The 19099-nt window shown below is 51.2% G+C and overlaps 8 protein-coding genes across 8 annotated transcripts; 3 read left to right on the plus strand and 5 right to left on the minus strand.

The window, feature by feature from the left end:
• Positions 1 to 825: 825 nt before the first annotated feature.
• Positions 826 to 2310, minus strand: COCCADRAFT_1438 (glycoside hydrolase family 76 protein; the record flags this gene model as incomplete). Its single annotated transcript, XM_007709726.1, has 3 exons — positions 826 to 1392; positions 1452 to 2173; positions 2223 to 2310. The coding sequence occupies 3 exons, from the start codon at positions 2308 to 2310 to the stop codon at positions 826 to 828; spliced, it is 1377 nt and encodes a 458-aa protein (XP_007707916.1).
• A 450-nt stretch (positions 2311 to 2760) lies between these two features.
• On the minus strand, positions 2761 to 2961 carry COCCADRAFT_84707 (uncharacterized protein; the record flags this gene model as incomplete). The annotated part of the gene is made up of 1 exon (XM_007709811.1): positions 2761 to 2961. The coding sequence occupies one exon, from the start codon at positions 2959 to 2961 to the stop codon at positions 2761 to 2763; it is 201 nt and encodes a 66-aa protein (XP_007708001.1).
• A 353-nt stretch (positions 2962 to 3314) lies between these two features.
• Positions 3315 to 4394, minus strand: COCCADRAFT_84894 (uncharacterized protein; the record flags this gene model as incomplete). The annotated part of the gene is made up of 1 exon (XM_007709812.1): positions 3315 to 4394. A coding segment is annotated over one exon (1080 nt), but the record flags the coding sequence as incomplete, so codon positions are not given.
• An 847-nt stretch (positions 4395 to 5241) lies between these two features.
• COCCADRAFT_33098 (uncharacterized protein) lies at positions 5242 to 6283 on the minus strand (the record flags this gene model as incomplete). Its single annotated transcript, XM_007709767.1, has 2 exons — positions 5242 to 5781; positions 5951 to 6283. 2 exons carry the CDS (start codon positions 6281 to 6283, stop codon positions 5242 to 5244), a joined length of 873 nt encoding a protein of 290 aa, XP_007707957.1.
• Positions 6284 to 6836: 553 nt separating this feature from the next.
• COCCADRAFT_84892 (uncharacterized protein) lies at positions 6837 to 9618 on the plus strand (the record flags this gene model as incomplete). Its single annotated transcript, XM_007709813.1, has 6 exons — positions 6837 to 6865; positions 6921 to 7004; positions 7052 to 7175; positions 7226 to 7394; positions 7443 to 8045; positions 8090 to 9618. The coding sequence occupies 6 exons, from the start codon at positions 6837 to 6839 to the stop codon at positions 9616 to 9618; spliced, it is 2538 nt and encodes an 845-aa protein (XP_007708003.1).
• Positions 9619 to 10528: 910 nt separating this feature from the next.
• COCCADRAFT_84673 (uncharacterized protein) lies at positions 10529 to 13334 on the plus strand (the record flags this gene model as incomplete). The annotated part of the gene is made up of 5 exons (XM_007709814.1): positions 10529 to 11165; positions 11222 to 11281; positions 11333 to 11527; positions 11583 to 11683; positions 11793 to 13334. 5 exons carry the CDS (start codon positions 10529 to 10531, stop codon positions 13332 to 13334), a joined length of 2535 nt encoding a protein of 844 aa, XP_007708004.1.
• A 717-nt stretch (positions 13335 to 14051) lies between these two features.
• Positions 14052 to 15267, plus strand: COCCADRAFT_33101 (uncharacterized protein; the record flags this gene model as incomplete). Its single annotated transcript, XM_007709768.1, has 3 exons — positions 14052 to 14113; positions 14226 to 14724; positions 14782 to 15267. 3 exons carry the CDS (start codon positions 14052 to 14054, stop codon positions 15265 to 15267), a joined length of 1047 nt encoding a protein of 348 aa, XP_007707958.1.
• A 476-nt stretch (positions 15268 to 15743) lies between these two features.
• Positions 15744 to 17306, minus strand: COCCADRAFT_84686 (uncharacterized protein; the record flags this gene model as incomplete). The annotated part of the gene is made up of 1 exon (XM_007709815.1): positions 15744 to 17306. One exon carries the CDS (start codon positions 17304 to 17306, stop codon positions 15744 to 15746), a length of 1563 nt encoding a protein of 520 aa, XP_007708005.1.
• Positions 17307 to 19099: the final 1793 nt, after the last annotated feature.

Consider the following 19099-nt stretch of genomic DNA (forward strand, 5'->3'; position numbering starts at 1 on the left):
ACGAGAATTTATCTACAACGACCCTAAAGATGTCACACGTATAGCAAGAAAAGCTCCCGCAGCGCAAGAGTCGATTGATGCTTCTAGATATTGGAAAGGTTATGGTTGTGCTCTACTTTCATGCTTCGGCATCGAGGTTGTAGAGCCTTCATCTTCCGGTTCTCCAGATTATCGAAGAGACATACTGATGCATTATTAATACAGCAGAAAGTGCACGTCAGAGGCGCATCTCAGATTTGGGCGTTAGCTTTACACATTTTTTTCATCTAACAGCATCGCATACACGCGTGAAAGTAGTCCTCGTACTGGCGGATCCCCAACACATAACGTTTGTTATGCCCCACAGCTACGTATTCCACATGACTCAGTTCCCACCACACATGTCATCCCTGTAGATAAGGAAACTACAATTTCGCGACAATTCGTTATGTGTGTATAAATATTTCTCTAGGCGCATTTTCAAATGGATACTGGGACAGGCTGTTCGCGAGTTCTCAAAATAGCAGAACAAGTTGGGACACCCGAGCATGCCCCGAGCACGGTGACCGATCGAGTTCCAGATAGATGCGGGGAACTGACAGGGAAGCTGCTAGATCCAGTGGTAGGGGTTTCCAGACTAAATGAATGTTTGGTTGATTTAGTCTGCGACTGAATCATGCAAGTATATTGTAAGCCCAGAAAAGTCAAGTAGCCAAGATGCGTAAATCTAAGAATATACGCGTAAGCGGAGGACTAGACGCGTGATTGTTTACGACGAGTTAGACAATTGGCACAGAAAAGGGACACATTTGAACCAAGAATTAAATGAAATTAATATAGGGGCAGTTATTCGCCCATTATCATCCACCATGCTCCACCAAATAGTATGGAAACAACTATGATAGTGAGAATGGCTGCACCAGCCTTATCCCCAGTTGTTATCGCATCGTGCTTGACCTCGAAACTTCCAGCATCACTTCCAGCATTCGGGTCGTTTTTACTGATGCCTCCCGTGTCCAATCCGACCGGTCCAGCGACCTGGTCAATGAGGAGATTTTGCATCACCTCCAATGCAGACATTTGCTCTCCGACGCCGACTTCTCCGTCGTTTACGCCGTTCCTCCACCAACGAAGACCACATCCGCCTTTTCCTGGTCCGCACTGTTTTGCTGCTGCTGCTGCAGAAGCCCTGAGCTTGGGCATGATCTTTTCTCTTGTCCAGGGAGCGGTCAACATTGTGTATCCCATCCAGCGGCTGAGATAGGCCTTGAAAGAGCGCTGGTCGTGATCGCAAAGTCCGTTTCGCTCGCAAGCTACTTCACTCATGACGTCTGGTGCACCTTCCGGGTTGAAGAAAACACCAACACCGTCGATAATTCCCTCCAAACGTGTTCGCCAATATTCAGCTTGGCTCTGTGTTGTGTTAGAAGAAAGTTTAGAGAGAAAGGGTGAATTTTGCGGGAAGAACTTACAGCATTACCCCTGGTCTCTGACATATTCCACAATGCTGCGGCGCCCGACATGTGAATACCTGCGTTGTATGTCCATTGGATATGGTTCAACTCTGTACAATTTTGTCGCTCGCTGGTTCCATCATAGAAATGATAATCTGGGCTCATCAGACCGACGCTGAGTTCCCACTCCCACGCTCTTATCGCCCACTCCGTATAGGTGTCGTTTTTGGTGTATTTTGCAAGCCTTGCAGCAATGTTGAAGAAGCATCCGTTCGAGATTGTGTTCTTGTAGTCGAAGCCGTTGTTGAAGGAGAAAATCTGCCAGTTAAGACCACCTCCACAGGTCCTAGGATTCCAACGCGGCACCTGCGTGTTGAAAACTGCGATAGCGAGTGATAACCAGGACATTTGTCCTTCGGCGTCTGGAAGCTTGTTTTCAGCTGCTGATAGGGCCGTCAATGCCCAAAAGGCTTGATCGTCGTTTCCTAGGGTACTGGTCTGGTTGGGCGGCATAAAAGCCTGTGGTTGACCTATTTGATGCACCATGGCTTGTGTTGTGATATTGTTGTATGTATCATCACCAGTGTAGTACCAGTAGTCGACAAAGGAACCAAACATGGCACCGCATAGCCACCAGTAGTAGGGGTCTGGCAAGTTTCCCGGGACATCTCCGGGTCGGTCACCGGTGTACCATTCTCGAAGGCCTGCAGCAACAACTTTAGTTGCTTCTTTGATAGAGGCTAATCATGTTAACGGAGGCTACATAGACTTATGCAGGGGAGAGCGAACCTGGATCATCAACATTCAACTCTAATGCGGATGTGGTGATTGGCGACAGTATTCCAACTGCGCCGAAAAACAGGCTGGAAGGCCTCATGACGGATCTTCAAGATTATCACGAATAGAAAGCAGGCATATGGCGAGGTGGAGAAACGAAGGTGCGTCGAGTGGCTAGCAAAGGACGAGAGTGTGAGACAGTGAAAGAAAGAGAGAGTGTTGGAGAGCGAGTGTAGCGCAAGTATGTCGTAGGGAAAAGGAGAAATCTCGAATTCTTCCTACGTAGAGTGCGAGGCGCGATGAGGTTATGAAACCCCTTGGGAGGTGAGGCCAAGTCATGGCGCGGTGCCGCAGCAGGTGCTGGGCGACAGTGCGACGCTTGGAAGTCATCTCTCCGCGTGGTTCAAGGCCGGGGTTGGGTGCAACGACTGGGTAGCAGCCTTGGCAGCCGAGCCTGAGACGCTTAAAAAGTGTCTCATCTCACAAGTACGACCTGCGCCCCGTTTGAAATTCAGACCAAAGCGGTAGGCCTGACACGAAGTGCCAAGTATCACGGCGGTGTTGGCGTCCCTTGGAGGGAGGTTGGCGCCGAGCACGGGTGCCACCAGCACTGCCAAATCCTGCCAGACGACATCCGCAGCGTCCGCCCGTCTGCATCTACGCTCAAGACTGACGGCATCGACATCGCCGCCCCTGTTTCTTGCTTGATGGGCGATCCGGGGAGATCATGTGCGCTACATGGACAGATCATCGTATCCTTCCTCGGGGCAAAGCCGCCGGCGGATCGAGTCCAACGGGCGACAATCTCGCCTCCTGGCAAGCCTAGCGGACGAGTTTCAACAAGCCTAGAGTAGCAACGTCAAAACAGCATTTATCATGGGCTGTTTTGCCATATTACGAGGAATCAGTACAACGTCCCAAAACGTCCCCATGCGCTACACAATGTTTGTGGGTTACGGGCTTGTCAGAACTACGGGCGTGTCATGGCTACGTCACCGTGCATACGTCCTGTAAGCCTCTCTTTTGGAAACAAATACAGCAAAGCTTATTGTAGAACATTTGAGCAAGGCCGAGCTATGGGCATTTGAGCCAGCTCGGTTTCATTCAGCACCAACCTGCATCCATCTGCTGTGAGACGATCCAACTCCTGAGCGCTCTGGCCTTGTTGCTCATGTCCATGGTGGTCTTCGCATCCATATGGCTTGCAGCGGAAAAGGCGTCCACGACTTTTGTAACCGCCGCCCCGTTGTCTTGGTCAAAGGGAACCATGTCAAGAAGTTGCCGTAACGAGATCGAGCCTAATTTAATCCGCGATTGTACAACATAATCGACGCTAGCAGTATCCCTGTAATCCAATGTCGTTCGTGCTACCAGCCCCCACCTGTCTAGTTTCGTAGAGCATTGACGAGCATACAGCTGTTCTGTTGATGCCAATCGTACAAAGGCCCTCACTACTGCGCTCCGCATAACACGATGCGAGGACGAAATCTCCAGAAGATCAAGAAACTCTTCGAGCGAAGCGGTACCTATGAAAGTATGGCGGTGTTGGTACTCCATTTCCCGTTCTTCAGCAGTCAAGATGTCCATCGTAGCATTATATCGAGCACTGCGCAGCTGGTGTCGTGTACTGACAGGGTCATAGACCTGACTAGAGGATCCATGGCATTGGTGCTGTCTACTTCGTCTCTGGATGGGGATCGCGGCGTGCTCCTGGACTCGATGGAAAGCTGTATACAGGCTTTGGTTTGTTGACCTATTGTCCTCAACTACTGTACAGCCATGCATTAAATGACCATCTGTTATTTGGCTCATGGGTGGTACATCCAAATCATCGTCGTCAAACAATGTCGTATCCGAAGTCGGTGATGCGCGCTCGTTCGGGCTATTCATCTGAGGCTCTGGTATAAATATATTGAGGGCATGTCGATCTTCCGGTGCAGGAAAGCGGAATGCAGCCATCTCCTCTCTTCGCGAGCTCCGAGTTTGTTGGGAAGGTGCCATAGCGTTGGGTTGTTCTTCCGAAGGACTCAGCTCCGTCTCAGCATTTATTTTTGTCGTTCGGGCTTTTCTTGACGCCTCCAAGCTGCTCCTCTCAGCATTTAGTTGAAGAGCGACTAATACCGCACTATTCGTACAATCGCGGTCTAACATTGGTCGCCATACACTGGACCTTCGGCGGTGCACTGTTAGATACGGGCGGCATGTCAGCCGAGCTTTACGGGTATCCCCTTAATTCGTGCACAGACAGACTTACTTTTTGCTGGCTCAACCCTTTTCAATGAGACGATCTGGGCAGTATTTGAGTCTGCGCCACAATCTTCTTGGGCTTCGGTAAAGGAAAGTGAGATTATACGCGCTTGCGATATGTGCTTGGGACTTCCTTGGAGATTGGCGATTGTCTATTTCTTATAGCGGAGAATTTTGTTTGCTTGTCGTGCATGTTGTCACGGTTGCTGGCTTCATGGTGGCTTTAAATGCCCGAGGGTCTGGAAAAACATGTGAGTTTTGCGCGCTTGTAGAGATGGTGCAGTTGTGACGATGAGGTGAGAATCACGCGTAGCAGGACACATGGCAGGAAACGTGTAAGCTCCACTTTGGCTAGCCTGCAGGGTTACATACCATTGGGGGACACCACAAGCGGACTGTGTAAACACCAACAGAGTAACCTTCTTGCTGGAACAACCAATGCATCGAGAGAGGGCAAGGTGGCTGTCGTTCTGAAGCCTTACTATAGGTAGGTAGTATGTGGTCTAAATATGCAACCTGCTTACAGCCAACAAACGACACAGTACTGCCCAGATAAGCCTTCAACGTTCTAATCAGAGTTTGTAAGCGCATAATTAGATAGTTTTGTTTTTCTTGCGTCCAATCTAGGCCACAGCCAGCAAATGTGCCAGGAACTACGCGATATAATGTCACACTTGGAAGAGTCTGAAGACACACACATATCATACACATACACACCAAGTACTTTGACAAAAAGGATAAATGGAATGCTAGCCTTGAATTCGTATCGTGTTTTTACCGACCTCTAGACCACCTGCCCTCTTCCTCTGCCACGCGCCATACGTACACTATGAGGAATAAACTTGAGGGCGGACATACTCGACGTTAGACTATCCATAGGGTCTACAGTTTGCGCTGATGAGGTGGACTTGGGAGAGACACTCGCTTGGGGACTTCCACGCCCAACTGTACGACCTGGGCTTTGACCTTGGCCAAACCCTCCACGTCCGTGAAGCTTGGTAGGATAGCGTCGAGTCTCTCCTTGACTGTGTTCTTCTTTCTCTTCTTCGTCTTGGTCGCGAACGACATCCATACTGTCACCTACCGTACTTGCACTCGACTCACCTCTCTTCCTTCCAGTCGCTCCACTGGTACCTCCTGCTGAGCTCAATGTAGAGCTTCTCCGTCGATGAGGGGGTATCAGCATGCTGCTTCGTCTATCGATGCCATCTTTTACGACAACGAAATCATACTCGCGGGGAAACTGATGCTTATCTATGCAGTGCAAGCGGCGCTTCTGAGGCGTGCTGCATAGTCGATCGCACTCTGGCAAAAGACAGGCATACTGGAACAGATCAGTTGGAAGGCCCATAGTATGCTGTTGGACGTACTTATCACCGCTACACTTGAAGCCCCCAGATGCAGATGGAGGTCTTGTCGCCTTTTGAGCAGGAACGAGAATCTGGGGGCTAGGAGCGGACATGCAAGAAACGAAGCAAAGACGCATAACCTACCGTTTTCTCTCCCTGATCCCGCTTGGCAGCGTTGATGGGGTCATGGTACTCTGCAATATGCAGGTGCAGATAGTGCTGGTCTGGGAAGTTTTTGTGGCATTCGCTGCAACGGTTCATGTGGACCTGATGGTAATGGACATCGTGTTCCTCAATGGAAGCAAAGGTAAGCGGGTCGTGCGGGGGCAGTGAGCACTTCATGACGGCGTGCTCGTGTGATACAGCGGAATCGGCGTCTAGCTGGACAATCTTGATATCGACCGATGCCTCACGTGAGTACGAGGTGCTGTGAGCGTCTGGTGACGACGAGTCGCGGTGTGAGCGCTTGACTCCCATTATTTTTTTGTGTGTGTTTGCTTGCTGGGTTGACTAGAAGGAGGCGTAGTATGAAATTGGGCAGTACCTTTGACTGGCGAGTGATGGCGCCCGAGTCTTGTGCTGCGAGGCTGTCTCAATGGCGCGGGGTGGCAAATCGAGAATGTGGTGTGATGTGGTGGGCGGGCGGGCGGGTAGGATAGTAGTATGTGTATGTAGTCATAGATGGTGTACGTAGTACAGGGAGGACATGGTAGTCGGCCGGGACGTGGCTGCTTAGCTCCGACGTTCATGGCCACTAGTTCGCGACTCAGCCGCCGCCGACTTGACTTTCTCACACCTCTCCACCACGGCCATCGCCTCCTCTTCTGACGCCATACATTCCTGCGTCTTGGGTGCTGTTTGCTTCCGAGACCCTCGCCCGCGCTGATTGTCCTCTACCCAGGGCACGCCACTTCACCATAAATGGAGCACGCCAGCCACAACGCCCGCCGCCTGCTCCGTGCCTTGGTCTGACCTGCCCGCCGACCGTGGGGTCACATCTGAACGTCGCCGGCTCCTGCATACTCTAGCCATGGCCGCCAACACCGAACAACTCGACAGGTGCGCTTTTCTCCCTTGCCCCCGTCCCACTACGCCACATGCTGACTCACCACAGGCGGGCGAGAGCGATTGCGACGGAGCTCTACAGGCGCGTCGATGGCGGCTCCGGGTGCGCCGAATTAGCTGCCGTGCTGCAAGAGTAGGCAACGATGTCTCCCAATTCTCGCGACTACTAAGCCCCTATAGGTACCGTGCCGCCTGCGAGACCCTCATCTGCAACTTCGAATACGCGACCGCCCACGAACTCCAGACGGCGCTGTGGAACGCCCATCTCAAGGTCAACGCCGCTTTCCGACAAGAACATAAGCTTGTATGCACTATCGAATCTCCACGCTTGCAACGGCACTAACACGTGGGCAGCTCAAGCGCTCCAAGGACCATGTCGTGGAGATCCGAAAGTTTCAAAAGACATATCTCCAATTCATCAAGGCCAGCCAGCGCTTCTACCGCCAGTATATTCTGAATCTTGATGCCCAGTTCCATGGCATTCCCGAGCTGCGCAAGATTGCCCAGAAATGGAAGGACGACAGTAGGCTCCCTCTCCCCGTCAGCCACGCCAAGCTTAACCGTAATGCAGCCTCCAAATCGTCTCCGCGCCGACCCATTCCCGCGAATTGGAAGACGCAGGTTCTCTTCTCGTGCCACCAGACGCTCATCCAACTCGGCGATCTCTCCCGCTACCGCGAGACCGAACTCGTCGATAAGAACAAAGAGCGCAATTGGGGCCCCGCCAAGGGATATTACGATCTGGCGGCTGAGATTTACCCAGACTCTGGACACGCACCGAATCAGCTCGCCGTAATTGCGCGCGAGGACGGTGACCATTTCCGTTGCGTGTACCACCTATACCGCTCACTTGCAAGCAAAGAACCATACCCTCAGGCCAAGGCCAACCTGGCCACCGAATTCAAGCGCGTTATCGCTGCATGGGACAACGGACAGCTCATCAACAACCACAAGTCAGCCGAAGGAACGACTGGTCGTGCTCTTATCGCATGGTTCATCCGGTTGCATAGCAAGATCTACAAGGGCGAGGAATTCGCGGCACACGATGAGTTGGAAGGCGAGGTACTCAGCCATCTAGCCATTGAGCTCAAGGAACGCCCGCTGGATTCTATTTTGACCAAGATAATTCTCATCAACATGTCGGCAGAGTACTTTGCCACAGTTCAGCTGCAAAGTATGTCTAGAATTCTCCGTATTTGACTGCGCTGACTCTTCCAGGCGAAGACCCCCCTCCCAACATTATGCGCACATATTTCTACTACCTCCGTCTGAATGTCAAGACATTCTTCATTCTCCTGCAGGTTTTGCAGCCAGAACTGGACCGTCTGTCGGAAGGCAACGACGTGAAGCACCAGAATGGAGAACGCACGATGCAGCTCTCAGACAAGATCACTGCTGTAGCCCGACGTATCCTGCCAGGACTTCGCCTGTATAGCACATGGTTCACGCGCTACTGGCAGGTACTTAATGCCAACATTGCTGACACCCTGAACACTGTCGACGTGCAAGAGCTGTGGAAGGCATACGCCGCGACGCTCTCCCTCCTGGCCTCCAGTTTCCCGGTCGACCAGCTGCCCAAGGAAGTCTACATGCTCGAGGAGGATACAGACACCATCGGGTTTGAGCCCCTTATTCACCCTGACACTATGAAGGTGTGGTACAATGGGGACAAGATGAAACCAAAGTGGAGCGAGTTGAACCGGAACCACCCGAATGTCGAGATGCTCATGCGAGTCAAAGACCTGCTTATCGACGGTCTTCTTCTTGTACAGAACCCAGATGCTCCTCTGGACCTCGCAGGCCCGCGATTCATCTATCGGGAAGAAGGTGTGCCATCTGAACTGTTAGCGAGCCCCACCAATCAGCCTGACGGCTCTCCTGTTCTGTCTGTGCAAGCAGCTGATATGCCTCTTTTTCAGCATGTAGAGGCACCGATTCCAGATGACCAAAAGTCTTTCAGTATTGCTGCAGCCTCGGAATCCGCGTCTATCACGCTCGCCAAGGACAATGCGATGCGAAACATGGTAGATGACCTGGTAGGAGAGGAGGCTGGATTGGACCCACTGGTCGAAGAAGATGAAAACATTCCACCTACCCCACCGGAGCAGACATTTGACGACACCACTGTTGTTAACGATACCACATACGCCCCGGCAACTTATTCGATCAATGACTTGGTCAACTCGGTCAGGAACTACAAGCCTTTGTCTCCCGCTCCTGCGTCTGGATTGCTTTCTGCGCCCATGGGTAGGACTGCATCTACTTCTTCCATCCGCCAACCACCCAACCTACCCTCAGTGCCCGATGGTCAGTCGAATTCGAACTCGATTTGGAACCGTGCGCCTGGCCCAGCATCACCGCCCATGATGAATTCCAATGGGTTCGGGAACGATATTCGTAGGTCTCCTATGATCGGTACCAAGCCTGGCATGTCTGGCCATGTACGAGGAGATTCGGCAAACTCACTCCTAAGTGCTGACGCCCTGACTCCTACTACCAACCGGACCTTACGGCCCATCAGCGGTAGCTTTAGTGGCGGTCTTGGCAGTGGTGCCGCCTGGGGAACCCAAGGAAGCAGCCCCGTGACCTGGGGATCTGCCACGTATAGTAACAACTTCAACAACAACAATAACCAGTACGGATACGCCTCCAATGCCAACATGGCAAGTCCGCTGCTGTTCAGCTCATACGGCGAGGGCGCCAATAGCTCATGGGGCCATACACCGCCCAACGGCCAAGGCGGTTGATTGACTGTAGCGCAGCCGTAGTAGGCTGCTCGTTGCTGTCTTCTTATCAATCGTCAAGGACTTCGAGATCCCTCTGCCGTCCTTAGCTGTCACTGTGCACCAACAAAGGATCGGCTTGCATGAAGCTCATATATGCTGATTTGTTTCTGCCTGATACCTGTGCAACAGCCAAGGCGTCTATCAAAAGATTCTCGGAACAAGGTCTTGAGGGATCTGGTCCGCCATCTGGAAGTTACTCACGCTTTGGTTCACGTCCTGATGACTTTTTGTAGTGAGGGGAACAAGCAAAGGAGGGGAAAGTGACGAACTCGATATGCTTCACATTTGAGATTACTGTGGTATTTTTGGGGCTTATGTTGACTTTTTGTGTCTATGACATGGCAGAGGGGACAAGGCGAGCCTTTTCATCATGTAGCTTGCTGAAGTCGCATGGCGGCGTGCTGTCCTTTGGGCGAGCGCAGATGTCGAGCCGTCATAGGAGGGGGGCCAGTCGTGACAGTGTTTTGTGCTTTAGGATACTATCATGGAGTTATGCGTATATGTGAGGTCTTTCTTGTCTGAGGTGGCGTGATGATGATGACAGCGGAGATCGTGGTGGTCGTGGCGTGGGGGTGGGTGGGTGACTAAGCAGGGCGGGTGCAAACAGGGCAAACAGAAGCATGCAAGCAAGGCGTAGAAGCGCTGCAGGGTTTCAGCCATCGCACCTTCACACTCGAGCGCGCCTGCTTCGCTGGTTTGCCTTGTTTTCTTGGACTGTGCCTGCTGATGGAGAAGCGGCTGCTGCTCCTTCAGGACGACGCTGGACTCGTTGGGGGTGGCTCATAGCCCGCAATTCCGAAAGGTACTCACCCACTTGTCGCTGTGCTGTCCCGCTCCATGCCACTCCGCTATCGCGAACATCTCGCCCGCCATGTCTGCCGGCGGCCCTGGAGATTTCCGGGAGCCGTCCGCCCTATACAGCTTCACGTCGTTGATGGACTCGCTCTCTAACGGCCTCGCAGGAAGCATTCACCAAAAGGGTAGCAGGTTGCCCACCATTCAGCCTGCGTCGCCGCCGACCAAAGGCGCGCCGCATTCTTCCACATCGCCCAATCAGCCTGCATATTTTCCCATTCCTAGGGGCCACCCACATGCCACAGTCATTGCAAGCTCCGGATCCTCTACCACCGAATCTTTTTCCGAAGTGACGTCGTCATCGTCGCGGGACTCGCTACCCAATCCCCAAGGGCGCAACGCCCCTACCACGCCCCAGAAACAGGCGCGCAGCAACAGGCGGAAGCAGTCGAACAAGTCGGGCGGCAGATGGAGTAGGGGAGGAGGCTCATCAGACGATACCGGGTCTGACCGTAAACCCCCCACGTCACAGCCAGCAGAGCCCACGCACAGTGCCGCCTCGTCCCCCCAGAGCGCGTCTAAGACACGCCAACAACCTTATATTGCTACAAACAACCCATCGTCAAGCCAGACGCGATTCATGGCAACAGCCTTTGGAGGTCCTTCGGGAGATTCGCGGAGGGGAGTAGTCTCTCCTCGTCCCAAGGGTCGCGGTATGAGCCAGTCACACATGTATACTCTAACACTGAATCTGACTGGCCCTATGCAGAAGCGAAGAACACTCTCTGCCGCAATGTCACCATATACGGTCACTGTCGGTACGAGAATAGTAAGTGCCCGTGACCGCATCTGCCAAAGTGTCTGTAGTGACCCTGTCCAGCCTGTCCGTACATACACGACAACCTCAAACTGAATCAGAATGAGAACACCAAAAAGAGGTTCAATGTTGACTCGCCATCTTTTACTCCATTGCAAGCAAACACGAACGGATCTGTGACACCTTCGCCTCGCAGTGCTGCCATCTCTCCCAAGGCGGCTAACGCTGCCGTCTTTACACCCAAATCACAACGTTCCAGTGAGTTTTGAACAGTCGTTGGCTGTACTGTCATTCGTATGCTGATTTCTTTCAGCTGTCACCACTCCGCGTGTGCATGCAAAAGAGCCCACGATTGATTGGCATTCGCAAGACTTTCAAGAATTTGTTCCACAGTCTTTTGATGGTCAGCAGATGGTGCGTGGGGCTTTTATTACATCTGATTTTTTGTCCTCAGAATGATTTGACATGGCGTGCCTAGCACCCATCTGGCTCGAACAAGGATCTCGACTTACAATCAGTCCAGGTTGATCCTAATCTTGGCTACGATCCGTTCAGTACACCCACCAGCATATCCACACTGGGTGGTCCAAGCCACCAGGCCGCTACCATCAACCCTTACGCACAAGACGCTTCGGCGACGTACTTTCAGAACGCCAATGCTTTCCAGAATCCAGCCTATCACTTGTACTGGCCGGTAGGACCTCAGCCTACCGGCTTGCTTGCTTACCAGCGCACTGCTCATGACTTTTTCATACCCGATGCGCTACGAGAAGAATTGCAGAAGAAAGCAGAGGTCGCACGCCAGATTGCCCCGAACAGTACTCTGCCTGTCATTGAGCAATTTCATTCGTTGTTTTGCTTGGATATGTCACCTCAGAAAAACACTGCGCCTTTCGGGTATGCTAGCTGGATTTACAGAGCTGTATCCAGCAAAGATGGAAAAACATACGCACTGCGACGTCTCGAAAACTTCCGACTGACGAGTGAGACTGCTATTCGCTCTGCTCAACCATGGAAACGTGTTTTGAACGGCAATGTCGTTACTATTCATGAAGCATTTACCACTCGAGCCTTTGGCGATAGTTCCTTGATTCTCGTCACAGATTACCATCCGAATTCCAAATCCCTTGCTGACGAGCACTTCAAGCCCGTGCAGCGATTTCATGGAAGACAGCCAACCTCATCGCATGTACCAGAGCAAGTTTTATGGGGCTACACTGTCCAAATTGCGTCAGCGTTGAAGGCAATACATGGGTCAGGATTGGCTGCAAGATTGATCACACCTTCGAAAATCCTACTCACTTCAAAAAACCGCATACGGTTAAATGCCTGTGGCATCATGGATATTGTTCAGTTTGATAATGCGCGATCTGTGCCTGAGCTTCAGGCAGACGACTTTGTTCAACTTGGGCGGTTGATACTTTGCATCGCGAACAACAACCCAACAGCTCACTTACAGATGCAGAAGTCCATGGACTACATTACAAGAAGTTATACGGCCCGCCTCAAGGAATGTGTTCAATGGTTGCTCAACCCCCAACCACCAACTGGAACGCCATCATCTCCCACCTCTCCAGCACCTCTGCAAAAGGACATTGATACTTTCCTTGGTGGGATTGCTGATCAGTTTGCATCTGTTTTTGATAGTGAGCTTCATGCCCAGGACAGCCTCACAGTCCACCTTGGTAAAGAGTTGGAATCATCACGATTGGTCCGCCTGTTGATCAAGCTCAATATGATCAATGAGCGGCCAGAGCTAGACGCGTCCCAAAGTATGCCAGGGAACAGTGGCACAAATCCATCGTCGGTATGGGCCGAAACTGGCGAGCGCTATTATCTTAAACTCTTCCGCGATTACGTTTTCCACCAAGTGGATGCAAATGGACACCCCGTTACGGATCTGGCGCATATCCTGGACTGTCTTAACAAACTAGATGCCGGTACAGATGAGAGAATAGGACTAATCAGCAGGGACGAGCAAAACGTGCTGATTGTGAGCTACCGAGAAGTGAAACGAGCACTGGAATCATCGTTCCAGGATTTAGTACGGGCAGGGCGGAAATAGGATTTCACCAGGTCCAGTTCACTCGGATAGCCTCGTTACTAACGCAGGCCATCTGCAAGCTGTCCCAGTGCGGGTGTTAGGGACAAGCATTCATGCAAGATGACATTGTCATTATTGAGATTGTTGATAGCCCACAGGCTTCTTCAAAGAGAATGAATGTAGGTGTTTGACGGGCCAGGGGCTTGTTATCAAGGGTGAAGATGTGGGGGGGTTTTGCACGAGCTACGCAGTGTTGTATTGAGGGATGGAATATTAGGAAACAGGACAGATACAAATTATTGACAACACAATCAGACGTTTTTTAAAACTTCATTCGTTCTCAGAATGATCACTGGATGGAACCTTGGCCGCTAATGCAAAAGACTAGAGATGGTGGTCTGATATTTGGTAACTAGAACGTGACGGCGTGACAATAACGGCAGTAAAGCATGACCTGGCAGGCGTATGTAATATACCCATCCTCTCACCACTGCTGAAGCCCAGAACCATATCTCCTTCCTTTCCTCAAGCACAACGAACCTATGATCAAGGATGCTTGGTCGGCACCGCCTCGCCAGTATCGCGCCGTGGGGCTCGGCGAATTTAGCACAACTTAGCGCGAGATTTGCTGTCCCTCAATGTCCGAAACTCCGCCCCACACTAAGCACTTTCTCCCCGCTACGACTCCAACCATCGCCTTTCCTAAGAAAAACAGCAACCATAACAACAACCACAACAATGCCTGGAAATTACGAGCTACTGTGCCTTGAGAACCCGCTCCTGGATATCCAGGGCGTTGGGTAAGTCAGACACCCTCCCCTAGACAGCTTGTTGCCATGATACATCCCTGTCGTCGGGGTGGAAGAGCACCGCAATGAGCTTACATTGAGAACTTGCATTGACAGCCCGCAGTGATCAAGCTCTTCTGGATAAGTATGGTCTCAAACCCAACGACGCTATCCTCGCCGACCCAGAGAAGCACATGGGATTGTACGAGGACTTGATCCAGAACTACAAGGCCGTCCTCATCGCCGGTGGTGCTGCGCAGAACACTGCCCGAGGTGCTGCATACGTCCTTGAGCCCAACTCAGTCGTCTACATTGGCTGCATTGGCAAGGACAAGTACGGCGAGACTCTCGAGAAGATCTCTGCCGATGCTGGTGTCAAGACCGAGTACCTCTACGATGAGAAGACCCCCACCGGTCGCTGTGGTGTTGTCATCACTGGCCACAACCGCTCACTGTGCACCGACCTCGCTGCTGCCAACAACTACAAGCTTGAGCATCTGAAGCAGGACCACGTCTGGAAGCAGGTTGAGAACGCCAAGGTATTCTATGTTGGCGGCTTCCACTTGACCGTCTGCGTACCCGCCATTAAGGCGCTTGCCGAGGAGGCTGCATCAAAGAACAAGGTACGGACACGTTTCCAGTCGGCCTTATAGAAGTACCGAATACTGACTGTTTGACAGCAATTCATTCTCAACCTCTCCGCTCCATTCATCTCACAATTCTTCAAGGATCCTCTCGATGAGGTCATCCCGTACGTCGACATCCTGATCGGCAATGAGACCGAAGCCGCAGCGTTCGCTGAGTCTCATGGCTTTGAGACCAAGGACGTTAAGGAGATTGCAAAGAAGATTGCCAGCTTGCCCAAGAAGAACACCAGCAGACCAAGGACAGTCGTCTTCACCCAAGGCACTGACCCCACCATCGCCGTCACTGCCAAGGAGGGTGGTGAACCTGAGGTCAAGGAGGTTGCCGTACATGCCATCAGCAGCGACAAGATCAACGACACCAACGGTGCCGGTGATGCATTCGCTGGTGGTTTCGTCGCTGGTATTGTCCAGGGCAAGCCTCTTGAGAAGGCTATTGACATGGGCCAGTGGCTTGCGAAACTCAGCATTCAGGAGCTCGGTCCCTCGTACCCGCAGCCCAAGCAGACTTACAGCGGCTAAGCGTTTTTCACATAATGTAAACGCGGAAGCTCGTGTATTTCAACAATCTACGAGAGAGAGAAGTAGCATGCTACCACAAGGTAGAAGCGTGCTTGCTGTCTCCAGGCCTCCGCATGACGGGGCATCTAGATTTCGGTATGTATTGTCATTGCATTATGACGATGTGTTTGTTTCGGCGCAGGGCGATTATAAAAGTAAAATATGGCCTTTCAACAGCCAAAGATAGATACCCTCAGCGGTTAAGCTGCTAGATAACGAAGAAAATGAGATGAACCAGTCAGTGATTGACTGAGGTTGCTGCATTATCATGGAGATGTTCTACTTTTGTGCAATTATGAAATTTATGATTGTGTGATTCATGTACAGCATTAACAACGGGTCGTTGCTGATCTTCAGATACCATTCATCCAAGTCTCCACGCTAAATGATCAAGTAACAAAACGCCACACCATGCCTCGTTAGATACATTATGCGTCCTATTCCTCGTTGTCATCGTCGTCGTCTTCTTCTTCTTCTTCAAGGTCTGTACGCTCAACGATGAGATTACCACTCCGCCCAATGCGCTGCTTGATCGAGCCCCCAGCCTTCAAATCATAAACTTCTCTCGGCATGGGTGACACAAGCTGAAACTTGTATTCGTGCTCGAAATCCTTTGGCTCTTCAACCTTTTCTCCAGCCTCGTTTCCAGACTGCAAGATGTCATAACATTCGACGAAAGCGTAGAGTTCCTCAATGTCCGCGTCTGCTGCAAACTTGCGCACTACACGTTGAGCATCAGGCATGCGCAGACTAATTCTCACCACATTGGTTTCGCTGGCATTGGGCTCGGGACGTATGGAGGCTGCGCGCCACTTGCGCCATTGCTGGAGGTTCTGGGCGTAGCGCTCAATGGCTTGTTCGCGCTCGAGGGCCTCCTTTTCTTCTCTTGCTTTGCGCTCTGCCTCTTCCTTCTTCTTGCGCGCCTTTTCACGGTCAGCCGCAAGTGACCGCTCGTATGCACTATTCTGCTGCTCTCTGATACTGCGCGTGGCCTGTTGTTCTGCGCGCTGACTGCGCACGCGATTCAGTGGCTCAGTGTGCTGTTGCATTGCAGTGCGCAGCTTGGCAACATATTGCTGAGGGGGTGTGGGACCCGTGACCCGGGTAGCGATACCCATGGCGGTCGAAGATACCTGCGGTGTGTGTACAATCAATCCCGTAAACGGGAACTTTGTGCATGAGAGCGCGGCGGAGACTTGGTATGCTTCGGAATCCTGGACATTGCCTGCCCAGAGGATGATGTTGTTATCGGGATTTCGTACAAACTCGACGACTTCAGGTGCGAGAAGCGTATCGCGGATGAAGGAAGATGTTTCGTCGTGCTCTGGGCTGATGAGGACGACCATGAGGAACTGGAGGTTCTTCTTTGCCAGGTCGAAGGCTTGAGCGTATCCGCTCTCGAAGAACGGCAAATTGTGGCTTCCATATTCCTCCTCGAATTCGCGGATAAATCGGGCAGCCGTGTCTCGTGGGTTCAAGGGCCGGCGCCCGCTTGTGCTGCGTTGCGACGCAGGCGTGTTGATGTTACTGGCTGTAAGCCTCCCCCATACACGAGGTAGGAAAGGAAATATCCATCCTAACAACCGTAAGCTCTTTGAGAACAAAGAGTATACGAGCGAGAAGGGCGCGAAAAAGATTGCAAGGACCAGCGGAACTTGAGTGCTGACCTGGCTTTCTGGCTGCGGGACGACCCTAGGTGCTGGCTCTATCATTGGTCTCCTTCCACTACTTGTTGACGATCGAGGCGCTCCGAAGCCATTCAACAGTGTTTCTTGCCGCCGGGTATCTCGTGGGGGTTGTTGTGCGGCAGCAACGGCGACGGGATCTTCGGTAGGTTCGCCATCAAAGAAGCGTGTTACGGCAATGTTGACGTTCCACTGCGCTCGCTGGAGTAGGGGTATCGCGGCGTCGACGGCTTGATCTGTCACAGCAGTGTATTGCTGAAGTGCGGCTTGTTGGTCTGGCGTGAGTGATCCGATGTCTACGCCGGTATCCGCCATCCTGGCGTCGGCGACCTTCTAACCTGGTCCAAGGCTTGGTTCAAAAATCGCGCTCGTGAGATATGGGAGACGAGTTCCGAGTAGACGGGGTGTGAAATCTGAAAGGACTGTGATGCGGTGGGGTGTATGGCGGGTGAAAGCGTAAGTTTATACGTTGCCTGTTCTTCGCAGCGATGATGTACATTGAGGTGGTCGTAGCTTCAGCCCACCAACTACGTACGGAACCCAAAGGTGAGGCTAGTCCCCGACTCTTGTCACGCAAGGTATTGACAACCCAGGTTATTGATTCGCTCAAGTCACACTGTCGGGCTGATCCAGCCCCGGTTTCTAGTCTGAGTAGTAGATTTGTACCCTACAATGAAATATTTTTTTCTTTATTTTCGTCATGGGTCGCCGTTGCTTCTACCATGGTTCGGAGGTTCAAACTGGCTGTACTGACGTTTGGACCGCCTGTACTAAACAGATCGCAGCATATACAACACGCAATGCAGATTTCTCATGTTGTAGATATCATGAACAGATTACAAAGCTTTCAAATACTAGCCTGTTTTGAATGCAAGTAACTTTAGGTATGAAATTCCAATGAACGCCACATCAAATCGGATAGTTGCAGGCAGCCATGGTGGCTGTGAAACAGCCACAGATACACAACGTGGCCATCAAAGCACATACCGAGGTCATCCTCTGTGCAAATAACAAGGGTAACAAGATGCTCTACTTTCCCAATCCGTACTTGTGGCAAAGAAGTCCATTTTGAGGACTTGTTTCCATAGAATGATGCAAAAAGTCGGCTTTCCCGATAGATGCATATACCTTGCCATTGCAGTGATGTACTGGCAATTGAACTTGCAGTTTGCCTGACAATACAATGTGTTTTTGGGGGTCCAAAAAATTCACGAATGTGTCGTGTCATGGGAGTACGATGTGCACTATTCGTATTTCAACAGGAAGGCATTTAGATTTACATGAAATTGGGATTTGATGTGCCAGAATGCAGCTAAAAGACAGGATGCAAACGAGCGACCTGAGCTTTTGCTACTTTGAAAATCCTAGGTGTCAAATTTCACAGTATATAAAGATGTTAATCCTATAAAATCTCAATGTTCACAAAATGAGCACGCCGGGTTGGCGCAGTGGTAACGCGTCGCACTTGTACCATGTACAGCTATGCGAAGATCAGCAGTTCAATTCTGCTACTCGGCAAATTTCATTTTGAATGCGGGTATTTTTTCTTTTTGCTTCATCTTGTCAAGAGAGATCAATGGAATGTAAAGAGTGGTTTTTACAAGATAGCATGATTACCATACTTGGTACGCGCACAATATATACACATGGAACACATTGCTTCTCTATGTTAACCTAATTGTGATCATGAACCGTAGCAAGTGGACATGATGGCAATGCTTAAATAAACAAATTCATATCATCTGATATCTCTGAACCTGCGCCCTTATCGTCTTGTGGGCCAATCCTAGTTATATTGCGTTTTAGCAGTGATTCGCATCGCTCATAAGCATCAAAGTTTTGCAAATTTGCAAAGTGCATGTCCCGACAGATAAATTACGGAGGTCCGACACATGGAATCAGGCGGTTCCGTACTCAAAAATCGTCGCATTTAGTCTTGTCTCGTACACACATGTCTCTATTTGAAAAAAGAAACAAAAAAAGAGTATGTGTGTATCCAGCTCGAAATCCGCCAAGTGGGAACAGCGGATTGAGCGAGGCAAGAGACCGGGATTTGGTTACTACAAGGAAGGCTTTTGCGCATCGAGAAGCCTTTTTTGTCTTTCGCA

Source organism: Bipolaris zeicola (genome assembly GCF_000523435.1).
Source record: "Bipolaris zeicola 26-R-13 unplaced genomic scaffold scaffold_11, whole genome shotgun sequence".
Lineage (NCBI taxonomy): Eukaryota > Fungi > Ascomycota > Dothideomycetes > Pleosporales > Pleosporaceae > Bipolaris > Bipolaris zeicola.